Genomic DNA, 26,975 nt, shown 5'->3' with positions numbered 1-26,975 from the left:
TTGCACAAGCCAGTGGCTATTAGGACTCAATAGTTAAGTGGATAACATGGTGATGTTTGAAGCAACCGATACTGAGTTTGAGTCCCAAGGTGAACATGAACTCCAACTGATGATTCCCAAATAGGACGAAACGCGCGTTCTGGATCCTACTGCTAACCACTATCTATGATTGTTTGTCATTACAATTTAATTTCATAGGATTAATTAAGGAATGTACGAGAGTGTATTTACTTAACTAGTAGAATTTTCAAAAGCATCAGTTATTTTGATTATATTCACTGCGGTAATTTAGTATTTAACTCTGACAAGTGGTATAAATTTTAGGTAGATCATTGGACAATGGTCACTTAGTGAAGAACATGAATTTACTTATAAAGTATGAGTCAAGAATTTTTATAACTAGACAAAATGAAACATAGATAATGAATTTCTGTCAATGGTCGTTTCAGATATTGAGAAATAACATAAATTTGTTTTCAAGGATGGATAGTAGCTAGCAGTGGAATTCAGGATGCGCGTTTCGTCCTATTTGGGACTCGTCAGTAGGATGTGCCTATACCTTAGAGTTAATGTCCAATCTGGGACTCGAACTCGCTTCAAACGCCATCATGTTATCCACTTAACTACTGAGTCTTGATAGCCACTTGCTTGTGCGATGGGGTAAAGTTTAAGTTCACTTAAATCCACTATCCATCTTTGTATATAACGCTTGTAAATTAAGGCAATATCGAGGTAATACACATAGTATGCACATATACCAATAGCAGACTGATAAATTGCAGTCCTAATCATCAATCAGAAGATTCAAGTAAAACCACACCAAGTGAATATAAATTCCTTTTTGTTAATTATGATGGAATGTACAAATATTGGATCCATTTTATATTCTGATAAGAATTTGATTGCTTAAATAAACTTATAAATAGATCATTTAAAATAGACAAATTATACAACACATGAATCAATGATAATATATTTTTTGTTTTGTTTTACAAAACTTTATATTTTTGTTGGCAGTTATTAGTTGTCTTCTTTATATTGGAATACCTTTAGATCAAGGATTAGTTTTAAAATCTTAAAGAACATAATTAAAAATTTTATCCACTTACTACACCTTAAGGGTCGGAGATATATATATAAAACGAGAGAGAGGGGGGAGGGAGGTAGATAGAGAGAGAGTTATAAAGATCAAAGTATTTACCTACCAGAATGAAAAATGTTAGTTACAGGTAAGAATGAACTTTTTTTCTCCAACAAACTATATCATATTTTTCATCTTAACATAATTATTGTCTAGTACATTGATGATAAGCAAGAAGTTGTTTAGCAACAAATGGTTAAATAATTAATCACAGATGGTGAACTGAAAAGTAAAACAAAAAAAAAGAGAAAAGTTTAAAATAAGGCGTTGATATGGAGAGAGAAAGTGTCTTTGGTAAATTCTAAAAAGAACAAATTCATCTATATAAAATTAGAATCAATATTTTTTTTCTCTCATTTGAATAAAGTTCTTTCTATATTCCAAATTATATGTATGACTGATATTACATTTTAATATAAATTATATGGTTACAAGATAATATTTTGTTCCATGATAAATTGTTCTAAGTACCTAATAAGATGTAATAAGATTTATGAAGATTATAGTATTATCATTATTGAAAATATGGAAGTACTGGACGACTATTTCGTTATAATATAGGGATCTTCAACAAACTGTTGTGAGCTAATCTACAAATATAATGTATACGACTTATGGTGACAGATATAAGTAGTATGTAGAACCAATTGGAAGTGGAATGTCTGCCAGTAGAAGATTCAAATGAAGAGAATAGAAAGGAAATTGGAGAAAAATCAAAATAACAACTGAAATTAGAGGAATAATGGAATATGTAGAGAACAACGTGAAGAAACTCTGTAAATGATGTATTTAATACATGATTTTCATACTTTACTATACCACTGTGTGATATTGTATTAAACAAGAAGTTGGCTTTCCTCTCTAAGTTTTTGTGCACTACATTGAGTTTATATAATCATCAAAAATTTCCTATTGCCAAATATTAAAGATTTCAGTTGATCACTTAGTATTCAATTTTGTTAAAAATTATTCAGGATTTTGATAGGAGTTTATTCATTTATGAGTAATATTGTAGTGAACGAGAATATAAGTGGGGACAATCGAATGTATTTTTATACAAAATTACAGAACATCTTAGTTAAATCTGAGAACCATACAGTAAATACTTCATTTACAAAATGTCAATCAGTCGTCTCAGACTTAATTTTTCCTTCATTTCTACAACAATCATTCTCTGTTCTCGTTCTCTTTTCTTCGATCTTCTTAACCTTCTACCTCCAGGCTTTTCACTTTCGATTGATGATAAATACTACTTATATCTGTCTACATCAGTAGCACGCAACAATATGTTTCAGAAATTTGGTGATATTTTTTATTGTAACCTGCACATGTACTTATTGGAAGTACATAGAAATAAACTGAAATCACTTTATGTATGCTACAAGACTATCGGAAGTCATTTAATATATTATATAGCTGCGAAGAAAACAATTTTTAACTTTATCTGAAACCTTATTTATTATTTATTTATTTTAACACATAGATAATAGTACAAGGAGGCACCGAATGCATATGTGTGAGTGCTATAATGGTGCCCGGGTGCCCAAACCGAAACAGGTGGTTTTCTTAGGGGGTCACACCCGGAGCCTTCGACCTAAAGGTCTGATCCACAAGGCAGTGGAGCATTGTAAGGAGATTCTGTCCCATGGTAGCCGGTGACCAACGATTGGTTCATAAGCCATTTGTTCCTTCAGGATGCTGGAGCTCATGTGCACCATTAGTTTGGAATCAGGGTTTTCCGACTCCCCTAGGTGGACTCTCCATGTCCACCAAGCCGGTTAAAGCGCCGGACATTCGCTTTTCATCCTCTTGATTTCTTAAACAACACCCCCTCCACGAGAAGGCAATGAGTAGGAATTCCCTGACAGAGGCTATATACGCGTGATCATGTGAGAGCATTTGAAGAGAAAGAGCGGACTCTCCCCACTCTCATCCGTACCAGGGCATTTGAGGGCATCTACACATGATTAATTAGTAATCAGGTAAAGTATGACTGATGAATACTACAATTTTTTTAGATTCACATAATAATCATTTCTAAGGAAACTAATATACGACCATTACGATTGAAGGATCAAATACTAAAAATATCGATTTACCAGAAACTGATTAAAATTAAAAAAATATGAACTGTTATTATTAAGTGACTAAACGATATCCTACAATTACATCTTTAATTTTTACAGTTCAGATGTTAGTAGCAAAGAGATTGACGTCAATCAGTGCAGCTTACAAAATTCTACTCTACTCGTTCTACTTTTAGAATATGTTTTACATAGTTTATTTTCAAATGAGAAAAAAAATCTAAGTACAACTCACTAGTTCGAAGTTATTGAAGGCAAGCGTTTCCGGCAAATCAGCATTTTTCCACCAAGAAAAAAATATACAAATTAAATTTATCGTCACCATCCAATTATTTAATAAATGTATTGCCTAAAACAGAAAACTAATTGATATAGTCGTTACAATTTGAAGATAGTTTACACTACTATGTGATATCTACTGGGAAATCAGTCAAATCCAGATAGTACTCAAAAATAATTTTGTCTTAGGATGATGCTCTTCAGTTTACTAGTCTGCAATGCAGTATGTTTCGGGACTCATGATATTAAAAGCTCAATGCTAGCAGGAAGTAGTTGTATACCAGTGGATCTAAAATGAAATTGTTTATATTATCACCTTAAGGCAATTCGCGATATAATTTTATGCACAATCAATTTTACTAAAAAATCACTCTATTACAACTTGACTAATAACAACTTAAAGTTTTCTAAATTAACAATCCAATGATTCTTTGATTTTCAGAGTTATTTATTTGTAAACATTCTTTTTAAAGTTGATTTTCTTAATTAGCGTGAAATTAATGTTTTTTAACAGTTGTTAATTAATCTCTCAATGTAAACAATTCACTTGGTATTGTTTACTTGAATCTTCCTATTGATATTTAGAATTGCAATTGATCAGTCTGTTATTGGCATATATGTATACTGTGCGTATTGCCTCGATATAGCCTTAATTCACAAGCATTCTAAATAAAGATGGATAGTGATTAGTAATGGAACTCAGGATGCGCGTTTCGTCCTATTTACACTTCACCCCATTACACAACCTAGTGGTTATCAGGACTCAGTAGTTAAGTGGATAACATGATGGCGTTTGAAGCGAATGGTACTGAGTTCAAGTCCTTGAGTGAACATCAACTTTGAGATGTAGGCACATCCAGATGATGAGTCCCAAATAGGACGAAACGCGCACTACCCATCTTTATTTATGACCTATTAATGTATTTAAATTCTTCATGTAGTGTTTTTTGTAAGCATGGGAATGATTGTTTATTTCCCTTGAAATTTTATTCGTAAATTATCCAAATAAACTTGTCAGAAAAGTGATTTATTTGATATTTCTTTATAAAATTTCCAATGAAGGGTATGTAACAATTTTAATAAGCTTTTGTTTGTTCATATTGTTACGACGATTACCCTAGTAACTAAAACTAAGATATTCAATTTCTTTATCATTTTCACGTTTTGTTTTAAAATTCACTTTCCATTTTCTTGAAAAAAAAAATATAAAAATGAACATTTCGAAATGTATTTGCAGAAATAAAACTCTTTTCTATGTTTCTGTATGTCACGTATGTGTACAATTTAATAAGTAGATAGATCATATTAACAATGAATATGAAGTACGTTTATTTTGTACCATATTTTTATAACACAGATGTTTACACTTGGCAAAAGTTGAATGTAATTATGTAAGATAGACTTGATTGAGTTATAGTTTCATTTAGAAGTTGTATATGTTCAGAGGTACACTTTCAAACACACCCATACACACACATACAGTCACACAATAGATACGGATTCTTTAATGTTTTATTATTATGAATGGGCTTATTTATGCACATGTTTACTTTCTAAAAAAGAAAGTTGAATCTAAGTATACAGTTGTTGGCTGTAAAGAGTTTTTTTCTTTTATATAAATCTGTATTTATGCTAAGAATAGGATTTTTCACGGAAGTTTTTCTGAATGTCTCTTATTTTCATACGTAAATACGCACACACACACACATACACACAAATATGGACACATGTATATGCTTTTAATTAAAATTGATAAAAAATAAGGAAAGTTTCAAATTTGGCTATTATCTTCCAGTGTTCCTTTTTTCCCTCTTTTTTTCATTCATTAGCATGAAAAGCACGTAAATTTTTTAAAGTGTAAACAAAAATGTGTCAAAGATGAACACTTCGAGTATAAGGTTGGGTGTGATGATATGGACGAAAAAAAGATGCCGATGTTATTGAGTTCTCTTTACATGAAGGGATTCGTAATAGAGTTTAGAAAAATTCATGTTGGTGGAGATTGTAGTAACTTTAATAGTTGAACATAATAGTTGAATTTTTGAGCCACTATTAAAAACCTGGAAGCAATGGATGACCGTTTCGTCGTAGTATGGAACTCCTCATTAGTGCTCATCTACGATCCCGCACCAAAGGGACTCAAACCCAGGACCTTCGGTCTCGCGCATGAACACTTGACCTCTAGAGCACTGAGCTGGGATCCAACGGCGATAATGTCTAACGTCGACTAATTCACGATATTGCACGATTGTCCACTATTGTCTTCAGTGGATAACTACCTGTTTTGTAAATATATAAGTCTATCAGAAAATAGGAAGGATTGCATCATAAGGTGATTCGAGACCTCAAATATCAAATGAGATCGCGTAATAACCAGGGGGTTAGAGAGGAATAGAAGGATGAAAATAATTTACGAGTTGAAATTATAGAAGGTACTTGCCCGCTTGGCACATATGAACGAAAAGGTCATAACAGTAACTGAATAATAATCACGAAAAATTGTCAAAAGTATAATAATGACTGATTAATGTTTAAAATTACAAAATAAGAATAAAAGCAAAACCGAAACATACTGAAGAAGGTAATTAGGGCCAAGCAAGGATGAAAGGTTGAGTGTATCGTTTCTGCACACAGGATCTGAGTGTGAATTGTTTGATCATCATTGCCTCAAAAGGGTATGAGTTTTTGAATCGGTTTCTTATCACTCCAGTTCCTTTGATTGCATAGATTATTTTGAAGGGAGACTCTTTTGGAGAGACGTGTCAGGAGTTGGTTAGGTGCTCTTGTATTGAACTAGTGTTTGTCTTGCATTCGCTTTTCAAATGACACTCTGAGTAATGTTCTGAAATGCGTTTAGAAAGTGATCGTTTTTTGGCCCGAAGTGGAAGTTTATGCTAAACGTATCCGTGAATGGAAGGCTGACTCAAGAGGACAATACAATGCTGAATATGTTTTTGTTAGGGATTTTGAAATTCGTTTATTCAAGATTTTAGTCATCGTATCTCATTTATATTCGGTATTCATAAAACGAGTGTTCTTTTGAACTGTCAATACTTTTTTGGATAAACGGAATATATCCATTAAGACACTAAATAAGAAAGATTAGTTCAGCGAAGAGTTCTCTTTTCGGCGAATTCATTTTCAAAGCTGTACAATCGCAAGTATATATACTTTTTTCACAGGATTCACAATTGAGCCATCCAGTTTTCAAAACGAAATTTCACAAAAGTCATAGTAGTTCAGCTGATTATTTCCGTTTTAATGATTTATCCCCTAATGCCCTGGTACAGGTGGGGAGAGTTATCTCTCCCTCTCGGAATGCTCTCACATGGCCGCGCGAATACAGCCACTGCCAGGGAAGTCCTATTCACCGTCTTCTCTCGAAATCGAGGTTAATTGTGAAAATGAGAGAACGAAAATCGAATTTCTGGTGGGGGCTTTAACCGACTTGGTGGACACAGAGGGACACCTAGGGAGTTGGAAAACCCTTATTCAAAACCAATGGTACACGTAGGCTCCAAAATCCTGAGGGAATAAATGGCGTACGAACCAATTATTGGTCACCTGCTACCATGGGACTGAACTCCCTAACGTTGCTACATTGCCTTGTGGATCAAACCCTTAGATCGAAGGCTTGGGGTGTGGCCCCCTAAGAAAACTACCCGCTTCGATTAGGGCACCTAGAAGTATCACAGCCCGCACACAAATCAAGTGACTTGTGTGGCACATATGCCTTCGGTGCCCCTTTTTACCAATATTTATGTCTTTAAATAGATAAATAAACTGATTTACATTTGTCACCTTATCTAGTTAGAGCATATACATCTAAACACTGATAAGTCACCTTAACTTGGACAGTTTGATATATTCTATGAGGTAATGTTGATCAAGTCTAATCAATATAACAGGTGAAATAAGATAAACAGTATCATTAGCTACTGAATCTTGGAATCGAATTCCTGAGCAAATGATTATTGCAATCACCCTGACCATTCCAATATTAAATTAGTACATATTGACATCTGAAATCAATTTGTTTTTAACTATATTTATCTTTTAAATAATACATATAGTCACAATCATTTTATTTACCAATATAGGTGTTGTGGAGATTATTAAGTTTTTGATTGAGATCATAAACCGATTAATGTTAGACCACCGTTGGAAACCTGGAAGCACTGGACGGCCATTTCGTCCTATTGTGGGACTCATATTGTATTTATTTATATTTTATTATTTTAACAAGGTATTATTACAACTTTCATAAAAGTTTATGAAAACAATATATCCCTTAACACGATTCATTTAGAATAAAATTTCAATAATCCAAACTGTTTTATTCAGTTACACTGAAACATACAACACCTCAAACAGACAGACAAACGTATCACAACTACATATGTAGATATCAAGAAAATTCCAATCAACGTTTCCATTGTACCTGATTTTAAACCAGTCAAGTACTTTGATATCCAGCTGAGTAGTATGAATACTATAAACTAATGAACGTGACTCATTTCTCTTTAATCTTTTATTTTATAATAGAAAATTCTTCACCTTTATACTTGATTAACAAAGAATTCAAAGAGACTTATTATCATTATTATGAATAATGATAACTTTATTTATAAGTAAATAACCTAGTTGAATTCCATTTTCCCACTTGCCATTTTGATCTATCTTATCATTTTAAAGCAAAGTATACAAATCACATTATTCGGTTGATTGTAATTTGTATTAATGAATTTACCATTTGTTTGTTCGTGATCATAAAACTTGTCTGTGTCATTGGTATTCAATCAACAGACATGTTGATAAATAAAAATTTACAAAAAAAAACACACAACTACGTGATGTACGAAGAAACAAACAAACAGGCAAACAGAAAGTTACTGTATCTCTTTTTATGCCTATATGTTTATTTGATGTATCAGTTCTGCTTTCTTTGCCTGTCTATAGTTATAAAGGTGAAATTTTGTAATTGTGATTACTGTTAAATATGAATATTTGATGTTACCTCTTCTATTAGGGCAGTAATGAAAAGGTATCTCGATTACACTTGTTTAATATTTAAGGTATCATGGCTTGTTTATGTGAAAGTTCTTTTCAAATAGAATTAAATTGGAAATGTGTATACAAATATACATATAGCAAATATCGATAATAATAATATGCAGTCAATGGGCATTATCTCTCTTATTTAGAAATCAAAGTATAAAATGTATGCTCTGTTTATGGATAAAACTTCAAGTGATTCTAGTGTTTCTGGTTTGGATTGAGGTCATGTACCGTGTTCCCACGCGTGACCGAAGGTCCTGAGCTCGAATACGGCATGCGGGATAGTGGATGCGTACTGCTGAGGAGTTTTAGGCTAGGGACTAAACGGCTGTTCAACGATTCTAGTTTTAATTGAATATATATCGTCGGAGACGCACATGTTGAGCAATTCTTTTAAATATATGTAAAACATGCGTTAGTGTACTCAACGAACATAATCAAAGTTAAATTTTCATATAACACATTATTGATACTATTAATAAAGATGTTTTTTTATAAATGATTGACTACAGATACACCTTGAATAGCCCACATACATTTATTTTATCCACTGATTAAGAAAGCAATCATATCTATGGTGTTCACGAAGATCTTGGAAGTTTTGTTCCATTCTGAAGATTTTTCTAATTACAAGAATTTATATATTCATGTGATATAAATATAAAAAGCAGTTTCATTCTAAAACTATCAAATTTCTTTAGAGATTACAGTTTGTTCTTCTTTTAATTGCAGTATGTCGCCACAGTCTAAAGCACGAAATGATCTTAGCTAGGACACCATTGGAGACTTGGAAGCATTGGATGGCCGTTTCTTCCTAGTGTAAGAATCCTTATTAGTGCCCATTCACGACCTCACCACAGGGAATCGAACCCAGTACCTTCAGTCTCGCACGCGAATGCTTAACCTCCCGAACAGTGAGCTAGCATCATAAGGTGTTCGAGTCCAACCTAAATTAATTCACGACATTTTGCAACCCTCATCCATTGGGTGAGATGGGCAACTGTTTCACACCCGATATGGATTGAACTCGATTGGTCATAGTTTCTTAATAGAACTCTAGATGCTACATATTGAAGCTAGTCACTAGTGAATATACGATTATTGTTAGTAAAAGGGATTTGTGGAGAGCGTAATATTTTAACAGTTAAAATCACGAATCGATCTTTTCTAAACCACCATTAGAAACGTGGAAGTACTTGTAGGCCATGTTGCCCTAGTATGTGACTCCTCGGTAGTATTCCTATATTGGATGGATATTCGTATTAAGAAAGCAATTATGTATCTGATTTTTATTCCGGCCACCATACTTTTTTAGATGCAACTAAAAGCTTGAGTAAAATATATTATCTAATCTAAGCTGTAATTACTACTCTAGGTAACTTGAATTTAGACTGTTAAAACCGAGACAAGTGATACACTGTTAACTTCTGAAGCAATGTTTTTTGTTGAGGAGAATTAGGAAATTCTTCAAAAGACGCCAAAAAAGGCTCTGAAAACGCTGAGAAACATCTTATCCAATCAGCATTCAATAGAGGTTTTGCCAGAAACGTCTAGAAAGTGAAAAGTCACATATCACATTTCTGACTAAATGACTACCTATACTGTTACTATATTTAGTAGCGTTCCGGAATTTTCCGAAGCCCAAGGCCACCCAAAATACCATAAATACCCTAGATTTTCTGTACGTAAATGAATCTTTGGATTAAAGCATTTCTTTCATGGTTCACACCTTTTCTCTTATGTTCGATTCTCTGTGTAGATTTAGCCTGGGGATTAATGGAAAAGTTTAGGAATTGAATCTAACGTTCAATTAGAAGACTTAACGTTTCTATGATTTTGAAAAGTCATAAAAATTTAAGTCTTGTTTTTTCATATCAATTTAGTTATTTTAATATGTCCACAAGATAAACAGACTAGATTAGCAAAATTGATGATAAACATTTTACTAAAATAATAATTTAGAAACTCTTATATCATACATTAATAAACTTCAGTTTTATTTTACATCTTTTCATGAATTACGTAATGAGTCTAGTCAATATAGATTTTATTATAAAAATGTATCATTATCATGGAATATAGTTTAGTATTCATGGAACAAGAACAAGAACAACAACAACAGCAACAGCAACAACAACAAGGGGAAGGAGAATACCTTCAAGATCTATAAAAACGAAATTTCCTAACAACATAATAAATTCTATGAAGATATACTTACATAATATCGATCGTTTCCTACATTGTAATCCATTAGAACATCCAAAAACAAAAGAAAAGGAACAATCAATGATTGATAAGTTATAAAATGATTCGTTTAGTATGAAATTTTGTTTTTTTTAAAAGGATATTGAAATCCTGTACAAAAAGTAGATCAGGATGTGCTTTGAAAAAAAAACGAACAATGAAACTTTTTCGAAACAATAACATTAAGTTTAGATTACTTGATAGTATTGATCTTAGAAAGAATAGGATCACAATTACTTTGAAACATACATTATAAATCTTAAGTCATCTTTACATTGGATCATTGGATCAACAACCTGTTACTAGTAAGTTTTAATGATTGTTTACACTATTGAACATAATAAATGATAAACAAATGGAATCTATAAGTTATTATTTTGTTTACTTATTCTTTGTTGGTATATTACAGGATTTGATATTGTAAATGAATAAAAGATTTAAATGAGTCTTGATTGTGTATTAATTATATTCAATTAACTTGTTCTCAGTTGTTTTGTTGTTCTTTTTTCGTCAGAAAATTTAACTCTTTCATTTATAGTTATTAATCACATTTGAAAGATCATGTATGTACTTTGGTATCACTAAGGGATGTTTGTTTTTTTTCTTCTGTGGGATAATTAAAGTGTATTTATTATTAGATGAATTGATTGTTTTGTCCATTTTTTAGATATCTGTAAGGTAGTAACAAGAAATAAAGGCTAAATAATTTAAATATTATTTACGAATAAGATAGTGATTGAAAGTAGTTAATAGGGATTCCTGGACCTAAGTTTTGTGCTATTTGGCACTCGTCAGCAAGGTGTACCTGTAATCTTAAGGGAACTGATGCTTCCTGACGGGTTCAATACCATGTCACCCAGCTTCACAGTCGAAGACGTTACTACTGGGCTTTCCGGGCCGCGACTGATCTCCTGTAGGACTGAGATGTATTTACAATTGATTGATCATTAAGTATGTTAGGTCCTTCTTAGTGCAGATCGAATTCTATTAAACAAGCTGCAATGTGGCCACCAGTCTAGGTGACGCGATATTGCGTGCACTATGTTGAGATAACATGGTGGTTAAAGGTAGTCAACAAGAAACCCTGGACCTAGGTTTTGTACTTAGGTCTTATCTCAACATAGTGCACACAACGTAGTGTTACCTAGACTGGTGGGGCTACATTGCAACTTGGTTGATAGGATTCGATCTGCACTGAGAAGGATATGACATACATGACATTGATCACCACCCAGTGATTATAATTATTATTACTATTTACAAAATTAGAAAAAACCAAAAGATTCACATTTTGCACAAAATTATCTCTGTTTTTGATTATAACTTCACAAAATAGACAAATAAATTTTGATAATTTAGTATGTTTGATACATATAGTTGTTAGGATTAATCTAATATAGAGTAATAAATGGACATTGATAACAAGACACAGACTTGATCACTTTTTTCCGGTTGATATTAATCTATGATGAAGATTACATAACTTTTACAAGTTTGTATTTTTCCCTGTTTTAGAACTAATTAGTTCCATGTTATGTAGACTATATTTTCATGATATGAATGAACACAATATGAGTTTTACAATCGTCACAGAGATTACATCATAGGTACTTGATAATTCATTTGTTATAAAAATGTCAACTTTAAAATATAGACTTCAGTTCGATTGTTTAGTAGTCTATTAATTACTTACTTATGCCTGTTACTCCCAATGGAGCATAGGCTGCCGACCAGCATTCCCCAACCCACTCTGTCCTGGGTCTTCCTTTCTAGTTCTTTCTTGTTCGTTCTTCTCACATCTGTCTGCGCTTCTCGTCGCAATGTGTTTTTTGGTCTTCCTCTCCTGTTTTGGCCTCTATGATTCCATGTGAGGACTTGCCTTGTGACACGGTTGGATGCTTTCCTCAATGTCTGTCCTATCCACTTCCAGCGCTTCTTCCTGAGTTTTTCCTCCGCTGGGATCTAGTTGTTCTCTCCCATAGTACGTTGTTGCTGATAGCTTCTGGCCAACGGGTCCGAAGTATTTCGCGTAGACAACTGCTTATAAAGATTTGTATCTTCTGGATGATGGCTTTAGTAGTTCTCCAAATTTCCTCCCTATACAGTAGAACTGTCTTGACATTTGTATCGAAAATTCTGACCTCAGTGTTGGTTACCAATTGTTTTGAGTTCCATATGTTCTTTAGTTTTAGATATACTGCTCTTTCTATGCCGATCTGCACCTTCACACCTGCATCAGATCCACCGTGTTCATCAATGATGCTGCCCAAATACGTAAAGGTTTTTACATCTTCCAAATCTTCTCCGTCAATTGTGATTGGATTGGTGCATGCTGTTTTGTATCGAAGAATCTTGCTTTTCCCTTTGTGTATATTGAGATCTACTGCTGCTGAGGCTGCTGCTACACTGGTTGTCTTCTCCTACATTTGTTGTTGCATGTGTGATAGAAAAGCCAGATCATCTGCGAAGTCTAGATCGTCCAGCTGCATTCTAGCTGTCCACTGTATCCCATGCTTCGTCTCAGATGTTGATTTAATAGTCTATAAAGTTATATGAATCATAAACTACTCGAAAATCACTTTGTAATAAAGGTAAACAATGACTTACTCTCTTTTAATTATCAGCCAATATTTATTATTCATAAAAATACTTTTATGACTGAACATTCTCAGGAAATTGTTTTAATAATGCACATAAAGACTTATTGTATTTCTGAAGCTTCAATTAATTTCAATAAAACAATAATGACAACATAGTGAGTAGTATGTATTATCCTAAATGAAATTAATTTATTCTAATTATAATCGTATAGTTTCTAAGTTCAAAGATAGTTGATATTCTGATCTTAGTTCATAAAATAATCCATAGAATTACACTAATTTGTATCATTAATATAACTTAATTACTTTCTTTTGAATGGTATCAATCTGTTTCGAATGTATTACTGGTTACCAAGACATTTTTGTACATAAATACATATATACATAGCCCGATAGATCAGATTAAACAACAACAACAACAATAATAATAATGTCATGAAAGACATTGAGGATTCGATATAATTTTTGTAGTTTCTTGTTTCTGATTACATTTTTGAAATGTATGAATATAATTATCATTTTCTATCATTTCTGATCCAATTTTTGTCTTATCCATTATTTCTGTATTCAATAAAGATGAAATAGTAAATTTATTTAGATTTGAACTAGCTTTTGTATTTAATTTAAAATCTGTTGAATGAATAGTTTGTTGATTGATTTCATGATCATGATCATATTGAAATTGATCTATTGAACATTTTGAAGAAGTGAATCTTTCTATTGGTTTAGTGATAATTAATTGATTTGAATCATTTATTGATTGAATATTCCAAGTAGGTTCAGGTAAATTTGAATGTAAGGTTTTTGATGAATTTTCAATAGATTCAATCCAAGAGGCTATCATGAATGAAGATAGTTCAGCGAAATTTGGATTCTATTGATAAAATATATCAATGAATAGGTCATAGTTAGTTAATAGTTCCATATACTGGTTAATAGAAAGTTCACTTAAAGTCGTTTAAAATAATGGTAATTAAAATACGAGTAATTGAGAAATAGTCAACAGTTCCCTCCCCTGAGAAAAACTATAGCTATTTAATAGAAACTGTTTCTGTAAGTTCCACTTGTAAAATTAGTATTATTTTCTTTTACAAAATATCTTTGATCGCCTAATGCACGGTTTCCAAACAATACAGTATTGTTCAGTGTTTGATTAGTACTGATTAGAAATACAAGTGATAGACCTATCTTTCTACCAGTGATATTATATTTGACATTCAGTCTCTAAACTGACTTTTCGGTTACGTCAAACAATCTAATTTAGTATGTCCATTAAAGAGTTTAAGAATAAGTAACCAATGCATCTCATAGGAAAAACAGGATGTTTAGGGTTATCGAATTATAAATAGTTTATATAAAAGAATGAATGGTGTCATTTTTCAAATAATATCCCTTTATTACAAATCCTGAGGTATAATTCATTATTATTTATGTGTATTATTTACATATATTTACTTCTCGTCACTATTTTGTATACTGATTGCAGCTTTTCTCGAAAACTATCCTTGAAACTTAGTGACTGACATTAATCCATGTTAAAGAAATCCTTATATCAGAATGGGTTTTGTGGAGATTTAAGAAATTCCACTGATTGAAATTATGAGTCAAATGAAGCTAGACCACCATGGAAAACCTGGAAGCACTGGACGACCGTTTCATCCTAGTATGGGACTCCTCAGCAGTGCATATCCATGATCCGACACCCCGCGGGATCCGAACCCAGGACCTATCCTTATATAGACATATTGTTCAAGTTATTGCAAAATTCACCTAATTATATACAAAAAACATAGCTTACTGTTTGTATAATTCACAAAAACATCCCTAAAAAAGATATCCTAAGGAGGATTTATTTCTATTTAGCAACTCTGTATTCATAAGCTACTTTTTTAAATTCCATTATATCATGTTAGCCTTTCACAATAACTTCTTATTGTTTGCCTTACTTTAACTCTCAGAGATAGCACTTTTTGATCACTAACAAATGATAATGTACCTAATATTAGTTTACCAATGTGGATATAAATAAAAATACATGGTATCCTATAAATAAACTTACTGGATCATTTGACGAATGTGATGATGATGATGATGATCTTAAGCGTTTTAAACTTTCATTAACATTTAATAGATTAGACTGGTTTACCGGAGATATTTCCTTACTCGTATTATTATTATTATTCTTATTACTGTTTGATGGATAATTCTTATCATTTAATTTTTCATCGACTATTCTTTCTGAAGATTCATCTGACATTATTTTGTTATATTCATTCATTACAATGTGTTCTTCAATATCAAGTCGAATATTTTGATTTCCTTTATTGATTGAATTCATCAAATTAGTATGCAATATATCACCACCTACAGTAGTACAATTTAATTCATTGCTTAATCTAGGCATTATAAATTTATTTGAATTATCCATTGTATAACATGATGTTGGTAATTTTATAGGTGGTGATGATGATAATAATGATTGTGAAAATAGATTATAATTTAATGAAATAAAAGGCTTTATTAATTGTTTCAATTTTTCTATCTCATAATTAGATGGTAAAACAAATGAAGCATTTGAAAGAGATGGTAAAGAACAATTAGTTGTTAGATGAGATATTGTTGAAACTGATGATAATGGTTGAATCATTGAAATTGATGATGTAACATTGGAGACAAATGTTTTTTTATCGGATCTTGTTTTTAATTGATCTCCCAAATTGGAAATATCTAATGCATCAGAATAATTCTTCCATCCAATAAATGATAATCTTTCAAGAGGATTTGTACTGACAGATAAGTTATAATGATCATTTAAGTTTTCTGTAGAATTAGATAAAGAACAATGTGAATTGTCTTTTTGTAACCTTTTTGGTAAACGTTTATTTTTTTTGTTAGTAGTATTTTCTATTAATTCAGTAGTTGTATGCAACTTTTTATCTTTTTTATTAAACAATCTTTTATTTCTTTTGTATGGTATATGATCAGAAAATGGTAAATTAATTGATGAGGAATAACTTTTCATAATCGGATGCGGTACTTGATTTATTTCAGAACTCGGATTAGTTAACCAACTATTTGTATGTTGTATTAAATCATTGACCATTTCATTTGAATGTTTACCATTTAAAGAGTTAATTGTATTATTATCAGATGTAGATTTATATTTAGGTTTTGATTTATTAGATAGTTTATTTGATAAAATATCAGATGTATTTGTCATTGTTTCGTTATGTTGTTTTAATAGTTTATCAAATAAGATTTGTCTTTCCATATGAGACATTCCTTGTAATTCACCATGTCGTCGAACATTATGACGTTTAATTGTATCTAATTTTCTTTGTGTCATAATTTTGTGACATACAAGGCACATAACCTTAAAAATAAAGTTTTAATGGTTTTAGGTTGTCATATATAACTCAAATTTAAACGAATAATTTTGGCGCTACATATGTAAAAATAAAGCTAAATAATACCAAGTGAATTTAAATTCACCCCCTTACACAAGCAAGTGGCTATCAGGACTCAGTAGCTGAGTGGATAACGCGATGGCGTTTGAAGCGAATGGTACTGGGTTCGAGTCCCAGAGTGAACATCAAATCTGAGATGTAGGTACATACAGCTGACGAGTCCCAAATAGGACGGAACGCGCGTCCTGGATTCCACTGCTAGCTACTATCCATCATTGCTTACAAAAAATATTAGATGCTAAATTATATTTAAAATAATTTCATCAATTCGAATTTGAATAATTCATTTCAACATTTAAGCTGGTAATCTGGTTCGAGCTTTGTCAAGAGAGTAACTAAAATTAACGAGAATAAGTCAAACCGAAATTATTGCTGTATTAAACGCTTTTCTGATCCGGTTCCAATGTTTATTTATGATAAGGATATGAGGTATTCAATCTAAATTGTGTTCAAAATGTGTCATGTGAAGGAGTACATGTGTGTGTGTGTGTGCTATCGTTATTCGAATCCAATGGTTAAATAAAAACTTTTAACTACGGCTGGACTTATATTCGAAATCCTGTATTTGCCATATAGGCAAAACCGCATTTTCTCAAATTGAGCTTGTCAAATATATACTGATAATTTAATAGTTGAATCCGTGAGTCATTTGAAGCTGGACCATCATGGAAAACCCGGAAGCACTGGACGGCTGTTTCGTCCCATTGTGGGACTCCTTATCAGTGCGCATCCACGATCCTGCCTCGCGAGATTCGAACCCAGGACCTATCAGTCTCGCGCTAGATTACTAGAGCACTGGGCCGGTATCCAATGGTGATAAGACTTATTATTCAAATAAAAGGTTATATCTAATATAAATTATCAAATCCATTAAAAATATGTAATTACTACTCATACAATCGAATTATACTACTTTAGTTATCTTAACTTGTATGAATTCCTTAATAATTGAGTTCAGATATCTAATGGATACAGTTTTAATATTAGTTCATTATTCTTTCTTCTTTAAATTCACTTGTTTGGTTCAATTAAAAATTAGTCTGATCAAGAAAAATAAAGCTTCATAAATTACCTCACATAAATTACTATTTAATAGTACATATATAATGTATTCATCATCCTCAATTACTTATCATATATTTCCATTTATAAGCATGTCCATCATTTTAATTGTACCATACTTGTTAGTAACACATATTTTAAGAAATAAATTATATACATATTCAATATAAAGTACATTTATATGAATCATATAGGGTAGTTTATAATGGTAGTTACAATTTTTAAAGATTAAATTTAGTTTTATTGATGACAAGTGTTTTTGTGCTTGTGTGTGTGTGTATGAGAGACAGTGTGTGTGTGTGTGTGAATGTGTGTGCATTATGATAGATCACCATACTCATAAAAGTGTAATATAAAGAATATTGTCAATCAAAAATAAATAATTCGTCTAAGGAAGAAAAACAGAATAATAAAATTGTAATTGATGCATAGTATAAATGACAGTTTAATCAAAATGAATTGAGACTAATACAAATGTGAGCTGTAGTATATAAACAGTATACCACATTTTTATAGCTAATATTAACATGTATGATTGTATATAGGAGATGTTTAATGATATATTATACATACTATTACTGCTACTACTACTACCATTACTACTACTACTACATTCTTTTGAGTATTCATTCATCTGTCTAGTTAATTTAGTTTTCCTCTCACTTCGTCTTTTTTTTTGTTTCAAAAATATATTTGCATACATTTTAAAAATTACTACTGTCTCATTGTTGAACTGTACCATAAAATATAGACGTATCCTCTGGTTTCTGTCTTGTTGATAAATACTTGTAATAATATTGATTCATTACTCTGTTGAAAAGTCACTAACTTGTCACATTTTGTTTTGTTTTTTTTGTCTTTTAAAAATGTATGCAGTTAGTTACAGACTTGAAATATTTCGGGAGAACGTATGTACACGGTATGTTCAGATTGTTCAAATCATTGTCAAGTACAGCATAATATGAATCCTTCAACCATTCAGTAATATTTAATAAAATATATATTACAAACTATTCTAATCTTCAAACATCTAGTCATCTGACCATCTACATTAGAATGACAAAATTAACAGTAAAAATGACTGAAATATCATTTGTGTGATGCTATAGACCTCTTTAATTGAAGTCTCCTGTTGATTAAATGGAATAAATCTAATCACCAGGAGTATTGGATTCCTTAAAAGAAACTGCTTATTTTACTTAAAATGCACATATTATTAGTTGATCTATTTTATTTATGGATATTTTACTAAATTGATCGAATAGTTTCAGGATTTTTGAAGCCAGACCAATGATTTAACTGGTATGTCTAAATGTATAAGACCAAATCGACCACACTGCTTTAAGAATATCATGCCCTAAATTTTATGAAATACTGATACATTTATAGTTAGCTTTAAGCGTTTGCAAAATAAGTTATCTTACTTCTTTATAAATTATAACTTAATATGGATAACTGACCTCATAACGTCCATATGGTATAACAAGCCATAAATGTTTCCATTCTTCACGAAATCTTCGTCTACGATCTTTTTCACGCCAAGTTAAATATTTATAAGCTCCTGTGGAGATTGTATTCATTTTTGTATCATTATTATCATTATCATTACTAACATTGATTTCATTGTGGTTATCATTAAATAGAATATTTTGGTCATCTGACTGGACAGTTTTACTTAATTTTATGGTATCCATGGAATTTTTATTATACCCTTTAAAATCTGTATTATTATTATTATTATTATTATTATGCGTTTTCCATTCGATTGTAGAAACAATAGTCTTATTTAAAGCTGATGTTTCTTTAACTAAATTATCGGTGTATAATTGTTTAGTCGTTGGAAAATGACTGGTGCTATTATTTTGGTTATTGTGATCAATAATGAAACGATTTTGGCCGGTATCATTGTTATAATCTACTCTCATATACTTCTTAGAATGTTTAGTAGATGAATTTGAAAGATTTTTGGAATATCTACGTTTCAATGTAAGTTTTTCATTCAATTTAGGACTTTTGATCTCATTTTTTATTGAATTCGAAGTGTATTCAATTGAACAAGTAGATGGTGATGTGTTGTATATGTTATTATTTCCATTTGAATATTGAATTAAATTATGATTAGAATTAGAATCAGTTAAAAAAGATGATTTGATTATTGGTAATACTGATTTTTCTTTCTTATTGATTAAAGAATTTATAGAATAGTCTAATGGATTTCCAGTATTCATATTTGGCAAAGTTTCTTTGTCATAGTTTATACATTTAATGGAATGAAATCTATTTGATTCTGTTAGTGAATTCAATTCATTGGGACATAAATTGGGTTTTGTATATGTGATGTCATGGCTATTGATATTACTATTCCAATTAAGAGATGGATAAGAATTTGATAATTTAATGAATTCGTAATTACTGAACAATGAACAATTGTCATTAGTTATTCTGGCTAATTTTTCAGTCTCATTAGATAATGAGGTTGATAAATTATAAGTTTCATTATTAAACGACATTGTAAATGTACGAAATATGATGAACTACTATTTCATAATGATTTGAATTGTTTCTTATCCAAAATGATGCTTCTAGAAATGGATGAACAGAAAAAAACCAACACAAAATACACATTGTGATCCACTGATTAACAAACCATGAATAAAACCATGGTTTATAGATGACTAAACCTAGCTCAATGATTATAATGATAAATAGTATATCACTTTGTTGTATTGCTTAACATATTGGTGATAGAAAACACATATCGATTACACTGATTTCAATACTGATAGTCGTTAGTAGTGAACGACCAGTTGCTATGATTCATTAAAATGTTATTTTCTGTTCAGTCAATTTGACATCTTGAGAAGTAGCATTAATCAGTAGGTAGTCAACTTTATTAGTGAACAAATATTTAGTAACACTTTAAGATGTCTAACAAAAATTGCATAAGGGATTTACAGAAGACAGTCGTTTTTTGGTTGATAAACAACATTTTAAATTACAACAGTTGGTCCGTAATTTACGGCAGTAGTTCTCAGAACAAGTTAACCGAACATTATTACTAATATTAGGTTTTAAGTAGTATAACCTATAACTATTATAGTATGTGTAGTTAATTCATAAGTCGGATTTGATTAAAATAATTTCTACCGATTTCTTTCAAACATTCATTTAGTAGGATGTTCTTTTTTCAAGATTTATAATTCCCTAATGTTTGGAATTGAACTTATATTGGATTACGGATGATTAGCACATCATATTGTTGAAATGTTAATGAATAGTTTAGTAATTGTTGAGGCTAATTTCCTCTATATCTGACTCCAATAAACGATATCCCATTAACTGAATATTTAATTTAAGGTAGGCTAAATCTCCTAGTAGAATTATGGATTTACTCGAGATTATTCAGAAACCTGAACACCAGTTGTAGAGATATTTTATTGTTAAAGATAAATAAAATCCGCAAGCGTACAGCGAGCAAGCACACTGTGAAACCAAGAGAGAGTGTGTGTGTAAGAGAGAGAGAGTTAAAAATCCATATATATTTTTGAGTGTCAATCAAGTGTGGATAAATTATTGATTATCTGTATGTTACAACGAATAGGAGAATCGATTAAGGTTAATGTGCAGACACGCGCTCAATCATACACACACAGAAATTAACATAGTGAATTAGTGTCTGAATTACAGTGAGTAGACAAATAATACAATAGTTGAATGGGCTTGCTACATAATATTGTACGTTTAACAAATGAAAATTCCCGTTTCAACTACTGGTTTTGTTATGATTTTCTTAAAAACTACAAAATTTGAGCTAAATATTGCTTAAACCACTTTCATTGATACCATGCAGTGTATTAGTACCTCTTTAAAAAAAAAAAAGATTTATGTCATTTTGAATTGTGCCTGATAGTGAAAAAGACGAATCAAAGACATCTGTCACACTACTACTTGATCAATATATAATCATGAAAGGCTCAAATGTAACATGATAAGCTTGATAAGATAAGATTTTTCGCTTATTATTATTATTATTGACTTCACAACTGAAGTTCGTCGTATATGTCATCTCTATATTTGACTATTTAATGGATAACTCTAAATATGTCTTGTAACTTAAACGTTGATAAAGTCAGTTTAATTTTAAAATCCCTGTCTAAATGAATTGTCTCCATCCAACAAGTTACTGGTTACTGGTGACAAATTGTATCCCGTTAAATTGTTTTTTTGGAAATCTGATTGACAACTAATGTATATGAAACATAAAAAATTCATTCAAATATAGTTTTAATAAATTTTCGGGTTCATATAAATCTTCGTTTATAATAAGTATTTTCTTTTTTCTCTTGGATCTAATTTGACAGAGTCATTAGCAATATAGTCAAACTAGTATTGTTCTATCACAACACCAATCCAAACTTTTAAAATTATATTGTGAAATCAAAAGGAAATGGATAACATTGATTTGATAGAGAATTTTCTTCATACAATAAAAGGTCTGTGTAGCCATTTTCGAGTTATTATGACTGATATATTTAATTATTGAAAATAATATTAAGTACTTTATAAGTTGTCAATCTAACAGATACATTCATTCATTTTTAAACTTACAAACTACAGAAAATATTGACTGAATTAACTAAAATAATAATTCAATATAAATTGGATATTTCATACTGGGTATTATATAACTGAGCGTGTCGATCATCATCTAACTTGCGTCATTTATGGCGTAGGCGAGATATCCGTCTACCAATCAAACGACGGGTTTACTGCGCATCAGTTCGTTCTGTCCTACTTTATGGTAATGAAACATGACCGGTAAGAATAGAGGATATTCGTAGGTTACTAGTATTTGATCATAGGTGTCTTCGAAACATTGGTCGTATATCCTGGGACCACCGAGTAAGTAATACAGTTGTTAGGAAACGGGCACTGGGTGAGGATGGCAAATCCATTGATGAAGTAGCGAGACTTCATCACTTTAGATGGTTGGAACATATGTTACGTATGTCCAACCACCGACTGCTCCGACGAGCGATGTTTTATGGTGTAGGAGTATGTTGGAAGAAAGCTAGGGGTGGCCAGACCAAAGCATAGCACAAATCCATGGAGTCACTAACAAGTGGACTGAGTCATGTTGGTAGGTGTAGACTACCTGGTTGGGGACCGCTAGATGATAGCATCCGATGGTTAGACACTTTGAATAACATGGATCAAAGTCATTTACAATGACGCAGGTGAATCCAGTTTTTGTTTTCCCCCACATTCTAATCTCCTAAATTCTTCATGTTCTTTTTTTTCTTTCCAAATTTATTGCACTGGATTATACTCCTTGAATAACATTTTCAAACCCTAGTGTTTCCGATTACTGTTTATACTCTTACTACCTGTACTACTACGGGATTTGAATGGACAATAGGATCTGTGTGCTAATGTGTTATGGCGACTTGAACTGATGTACGTACGTACGAACATCTACGTTGTTGCTGACTGACTGATTTTAACTGTCAAGCAATTGAATTCGGCTTTATTTTAATAAAATGACTTCTAAATCCGAAACGTTATGAACTTCACAAAATTATCATTATCAGTAACATTGAATAAATGAATCTTGACTATATATATCAATACAAATAATGTATACTATTAGTAAATTCATATACATACCAAGATATTACATGCCAACAGATGCATACAATAGTAGTTAACTTACAAAAGAATAAATATAGTGTTTTTATTTAGTTATTCTTACGTGTTTAATACATTTGTAATGGATTTTCATTTTATATGTGTTCACTCGAAATTCTTTTAATTAATTCACTGTTGATACTAACTCTGTGCAAATATTTTTACTCAATCGTTTAATTACTAACGGCATAATTGATTTACTAACAGACTAGACAATCTGGTGCCAAATCAATAAATATACATTTACCAAATATATCGAAACATAAAATACTTGAATACATATGAGGTTACTTATATACAAAGGTGAAAAAGGGTGTGCAATACTTTAGAGATTTTGTACACTTTATTAAATGTAATGTAAGTGTTAAAAGAGCCTTGGTAAAGTAAACAGAAGCAAAAGAAAACACTTTGTTGTTTTAATACTAAATCATGAAGATGTAATTCAGTTGCAAAGAAATATTTTTTAAAGATGGTTATTGCCACAATCTGATATCATATGTGGAAACACTGGACACCATATATTTGTATCCTTTTAATATAGAATCTCTCAGTAGTATACATTCAGGATACCACTAAGGTTTTGAACTCCGGAACATACATGGTGAAAGTGATATAATGTAACGGATCACATGATATTCTTCAGTCGATTAGTGATAAAAAGTGATAATTATTTTATTTAATCAGTGACAACGGTTTCTATCTTAATATGAATCAACCTCATTAACCGTGGTTTGTAAAAATTTCAATAGCCCATCTTATTTATTATTTATGAGTAAACATACATAGTCAGTCATTTAAAACTAATGTAACTACTTCTCAATAGAATAGAAAGTTGATGTCAGTACATATTGAATACCATCCTTAATCTAAGTCAATCACAACAGACTATTCAATTGAATATATATTTCTACTTCCGTTTAGTTTACTTTCACTCTGTGTAATTAGAATATGATCAGAGGGGAAACTGACCTATTTTATTTACTAACATTTACATATACACTTACTAAGTAATTTGTGTTATTATCATTCAGAAGTATATTTTAACAACTACAAATATTGGTCCATAACAAAATATATTTGCTATTATGATTTTTACAAATATTAAGTATGATATTTCAAATAATACTATGGAAACCAATTTTTGGATAGTGACAATAAGACAATTGAAGAAAATGAATAAATAAATCTTTTTTTGGGATTATGAATCGATAATTATTAGACCGACATTAAAACTCTGAAAGCGTTGGATGGTCATTACAAGATTTAATGCTTCAATTACAAAATACATATCATTGCAAAATATTTAAGAGTAATTTCTATATTATGAAAACTGTTTTCTCATTACATATAGATGTTAAGTCATATCCCTATAGAGGGTTAGTATTATTATTTTTTGTGTTGATTTCAATGTGATGGTGTCTCATTCCACCAAAAAAATGTATGGATGTATGAAATGTATGAATCACTAAAATACCTTCATTTCAGTTTTAGAATACTTAGTATTACAATAGACTTTAAGTCAAGAAATATAACTAATTAGGTAAAACTATTTCAAAATATCAAAAACTATGACCGTATTTAGTAACGAACGGATCTAGGCAGATCACCCAAGCAACCTCTGATTATTGAAGATGATTGATGCTTTACACTGAATTTAGGTAAATCATTAAAAAAAACGACCGATCCCCTATTCTACTTTCAATAGCAATCTTTATTTTTTCTTAACCCTTAACTTCATATTCACAATGAATCATTTAATCGAACATTTCTCGATTTTGACTAACATCTTGGTTGTAATTACCATTAGTTTTGCTTATGAGGTAAGGAATACAATCTAGCATTGTAAAATAACCGAAAATTTCGGTGTGAATACCTTACAACTATCTTCAAACTGATAATTTACTAAGTTTTATTTTAAAGAAGAAAAAAACAGCATAGTGTATTAGGAAGAATGATAAGTTTAGCTTTTATTTAGAAGAGATTAAATAGGTCTTGTCACCTGTTGAAACTAATTTGAACATTACCAGTATTCAAACACAGTTAATACTTTTTTTCTGATTAACCTGGTTCCAATCCACCAGTATATAAAGTAACCACAATCTAGCTAACTAGTAGTGGTCGGTTAGGATATGTGTCAATTGTTTATTGTTTTCCTTAGTACTCATCTCTTCATTATTATATTCATTTTTCTTCAGTAATTGTTTGCTATTTGACGGTTTATTTACATAATCATAATAAGTGAGAACCAGATCAAATGTATATACTTCTTCATTTATGTCACATTGTTAGGACAAAAGTTTGTAAATAGAAATGTTTCGATGAAACATCTTATGAAGGTGTTTACCTTTATCCTTGTCATTTTTTGACTCATCAAAAACAATCAGTTATCAGTATTTAAATAAATAAAGGATAAAATATGAGAATGACCTCATTATAACATTTTGACGGTATAATGACAGTGATACTAATATTAATATTAAATCAATAATGTTTACCTACATGTTGTTATATTGTTTATGTAGGGGTTTTTGCTTTCTACAGTATATATTTTTATGAACACAAAAGAAAATCTCTAAATGTTGGCAGATCAAAATAAATAAAAAGGAAGACAAACATAAGGGTAGAAAAGATTGCTTATGAAAACCCACCCACATACACACAGAGAGAGAGAGAAAGTGAGAGTCAGAAAAACTTGTTTATAGGGTATATCTTGATTCTTCTTAACTGATCAATGTGATATAAGGTGTGAAAGTGTGAAAATCATTCTTGACTTTTTATTTTACTATAAACAATAACAACAATCAATGGGGAAAAAACAACAATAAACTGTTCTTATCAAGTATAAGGGGTATGTATATGTTTAGATATGTACCTGTCATATAACTTCCTTTTATTGTCATGTTTATTCAATGAAAACACTTCATCTACTATATAAAATCGCTTGTGTACTTTCATATTAGTAATGTTTCTTTTTTAGTTTAACACAATGTTTTTGATGTATACATTATTTTATTGTGCCGAAATTTCCGCCTCATTTAAAATAAAAGCTAACAAGTCATTTAATCATTATAAATGTTAAACAGGTTGTCAGTTTATTTTCACATATGACCTATTTTATTGTATTGTTAACAAACACTATATTTTGAAATCATATATGTTCTATTATTCCTTGAAGTCATTAACTTCTAGTCTAGATGCAGACTACGTGGTTGGGGTCCGCATGACTATCATAACCAATGATTGGAGACTCTGGGTGACATGGCTCAGGATCAATCACAATGGCATCGGTGTATACATTCTCTGTCTTCCCTTAAACTATGAGAGTAAATTTAATTTATACCTTTCTTTTTAC

General features: G+C 31.0%; 1 protein-coding gene across 1 annotated transcript; it reads right to left on the bottom strand.

Moving 5' to 3' along the window:
• Positions 1 to 1,100: 1,100 nt before the first annotated feature.
• On the bottom strand, positions 1,101 to 20,570 carry MS3_00006796 (uncharacterized protein). The gene is made up of 7 exons (XM_012938012.2): positions 19,396 to 20,570; positions 15,466 to 16,779; positions 13,713 to 14,280; positions 10,781 to 11,477; positions 8,398 to 8,457; positions 3,461 to 3,574; positions 1,101 to 1,363 (listed from the first exon to the last, which is right to left on the bottom strand). Exons 1-3 carry the CDS (start codon positions 20,443 to 20,445, stop codon positions 13,840 to 13,842), a joined length of 2,805 nt encoding a protein of 934 aa, XP_012793466.1. The 5' UTR covers positions 20,446 to 20,570; the 3' UTR covers positions 1,101 to 1,363; positions 3,461 to 3,574; positions 8,398 to 8,457; positions 10,781 to 11,477; positions 13,713 to 13,839.
• Between the last annotated feature and the right edge of the window lie 6,405 nt (positions 20,571 to 26,975).

The sequence above is a fragment of the Schistosoma haematobium genome, chromosome 2, assembly GCF_000699445.3.
Source record: "Schistosoma haematobium chromosome 2, whole genome shotgun sequence".
NCBI classification, from domain to species: Eukaryota; Metazoa; Platyhelminthes; class Trematoda; order Strigeidida; family Schistosomatidae; genus Schistosoma; species Schistosoma haematobium.
The sequence above is the reverse complement of the archived record's forward strand: the minus strand, read 5'-3'. Positions and strand labels throughout refer to the sequence as shown.

Coding starts and splice junctions, on each gene's coding strand:
- MS3_00006796 (XM_012938012.2), bottom strand. CDS start 20,445: ATGTCGTTTAATAATGAAACTTATAATTTATCAACCTCATTATCTAAT. Junction 16,780..19,395: donor TACCATATGGACGTTATGAG/GTCAGTTATCCA, acceptor TTTATTTTTAAG/GTTATGTGCCTTGTATGTCA. Junction 14,281..15,465: donor CACATTCGTCAAATGATCCA/GTAAGTTTATTT, acceptor TTTTATCAATAG/AATCCAAATTTCGCTGAACT.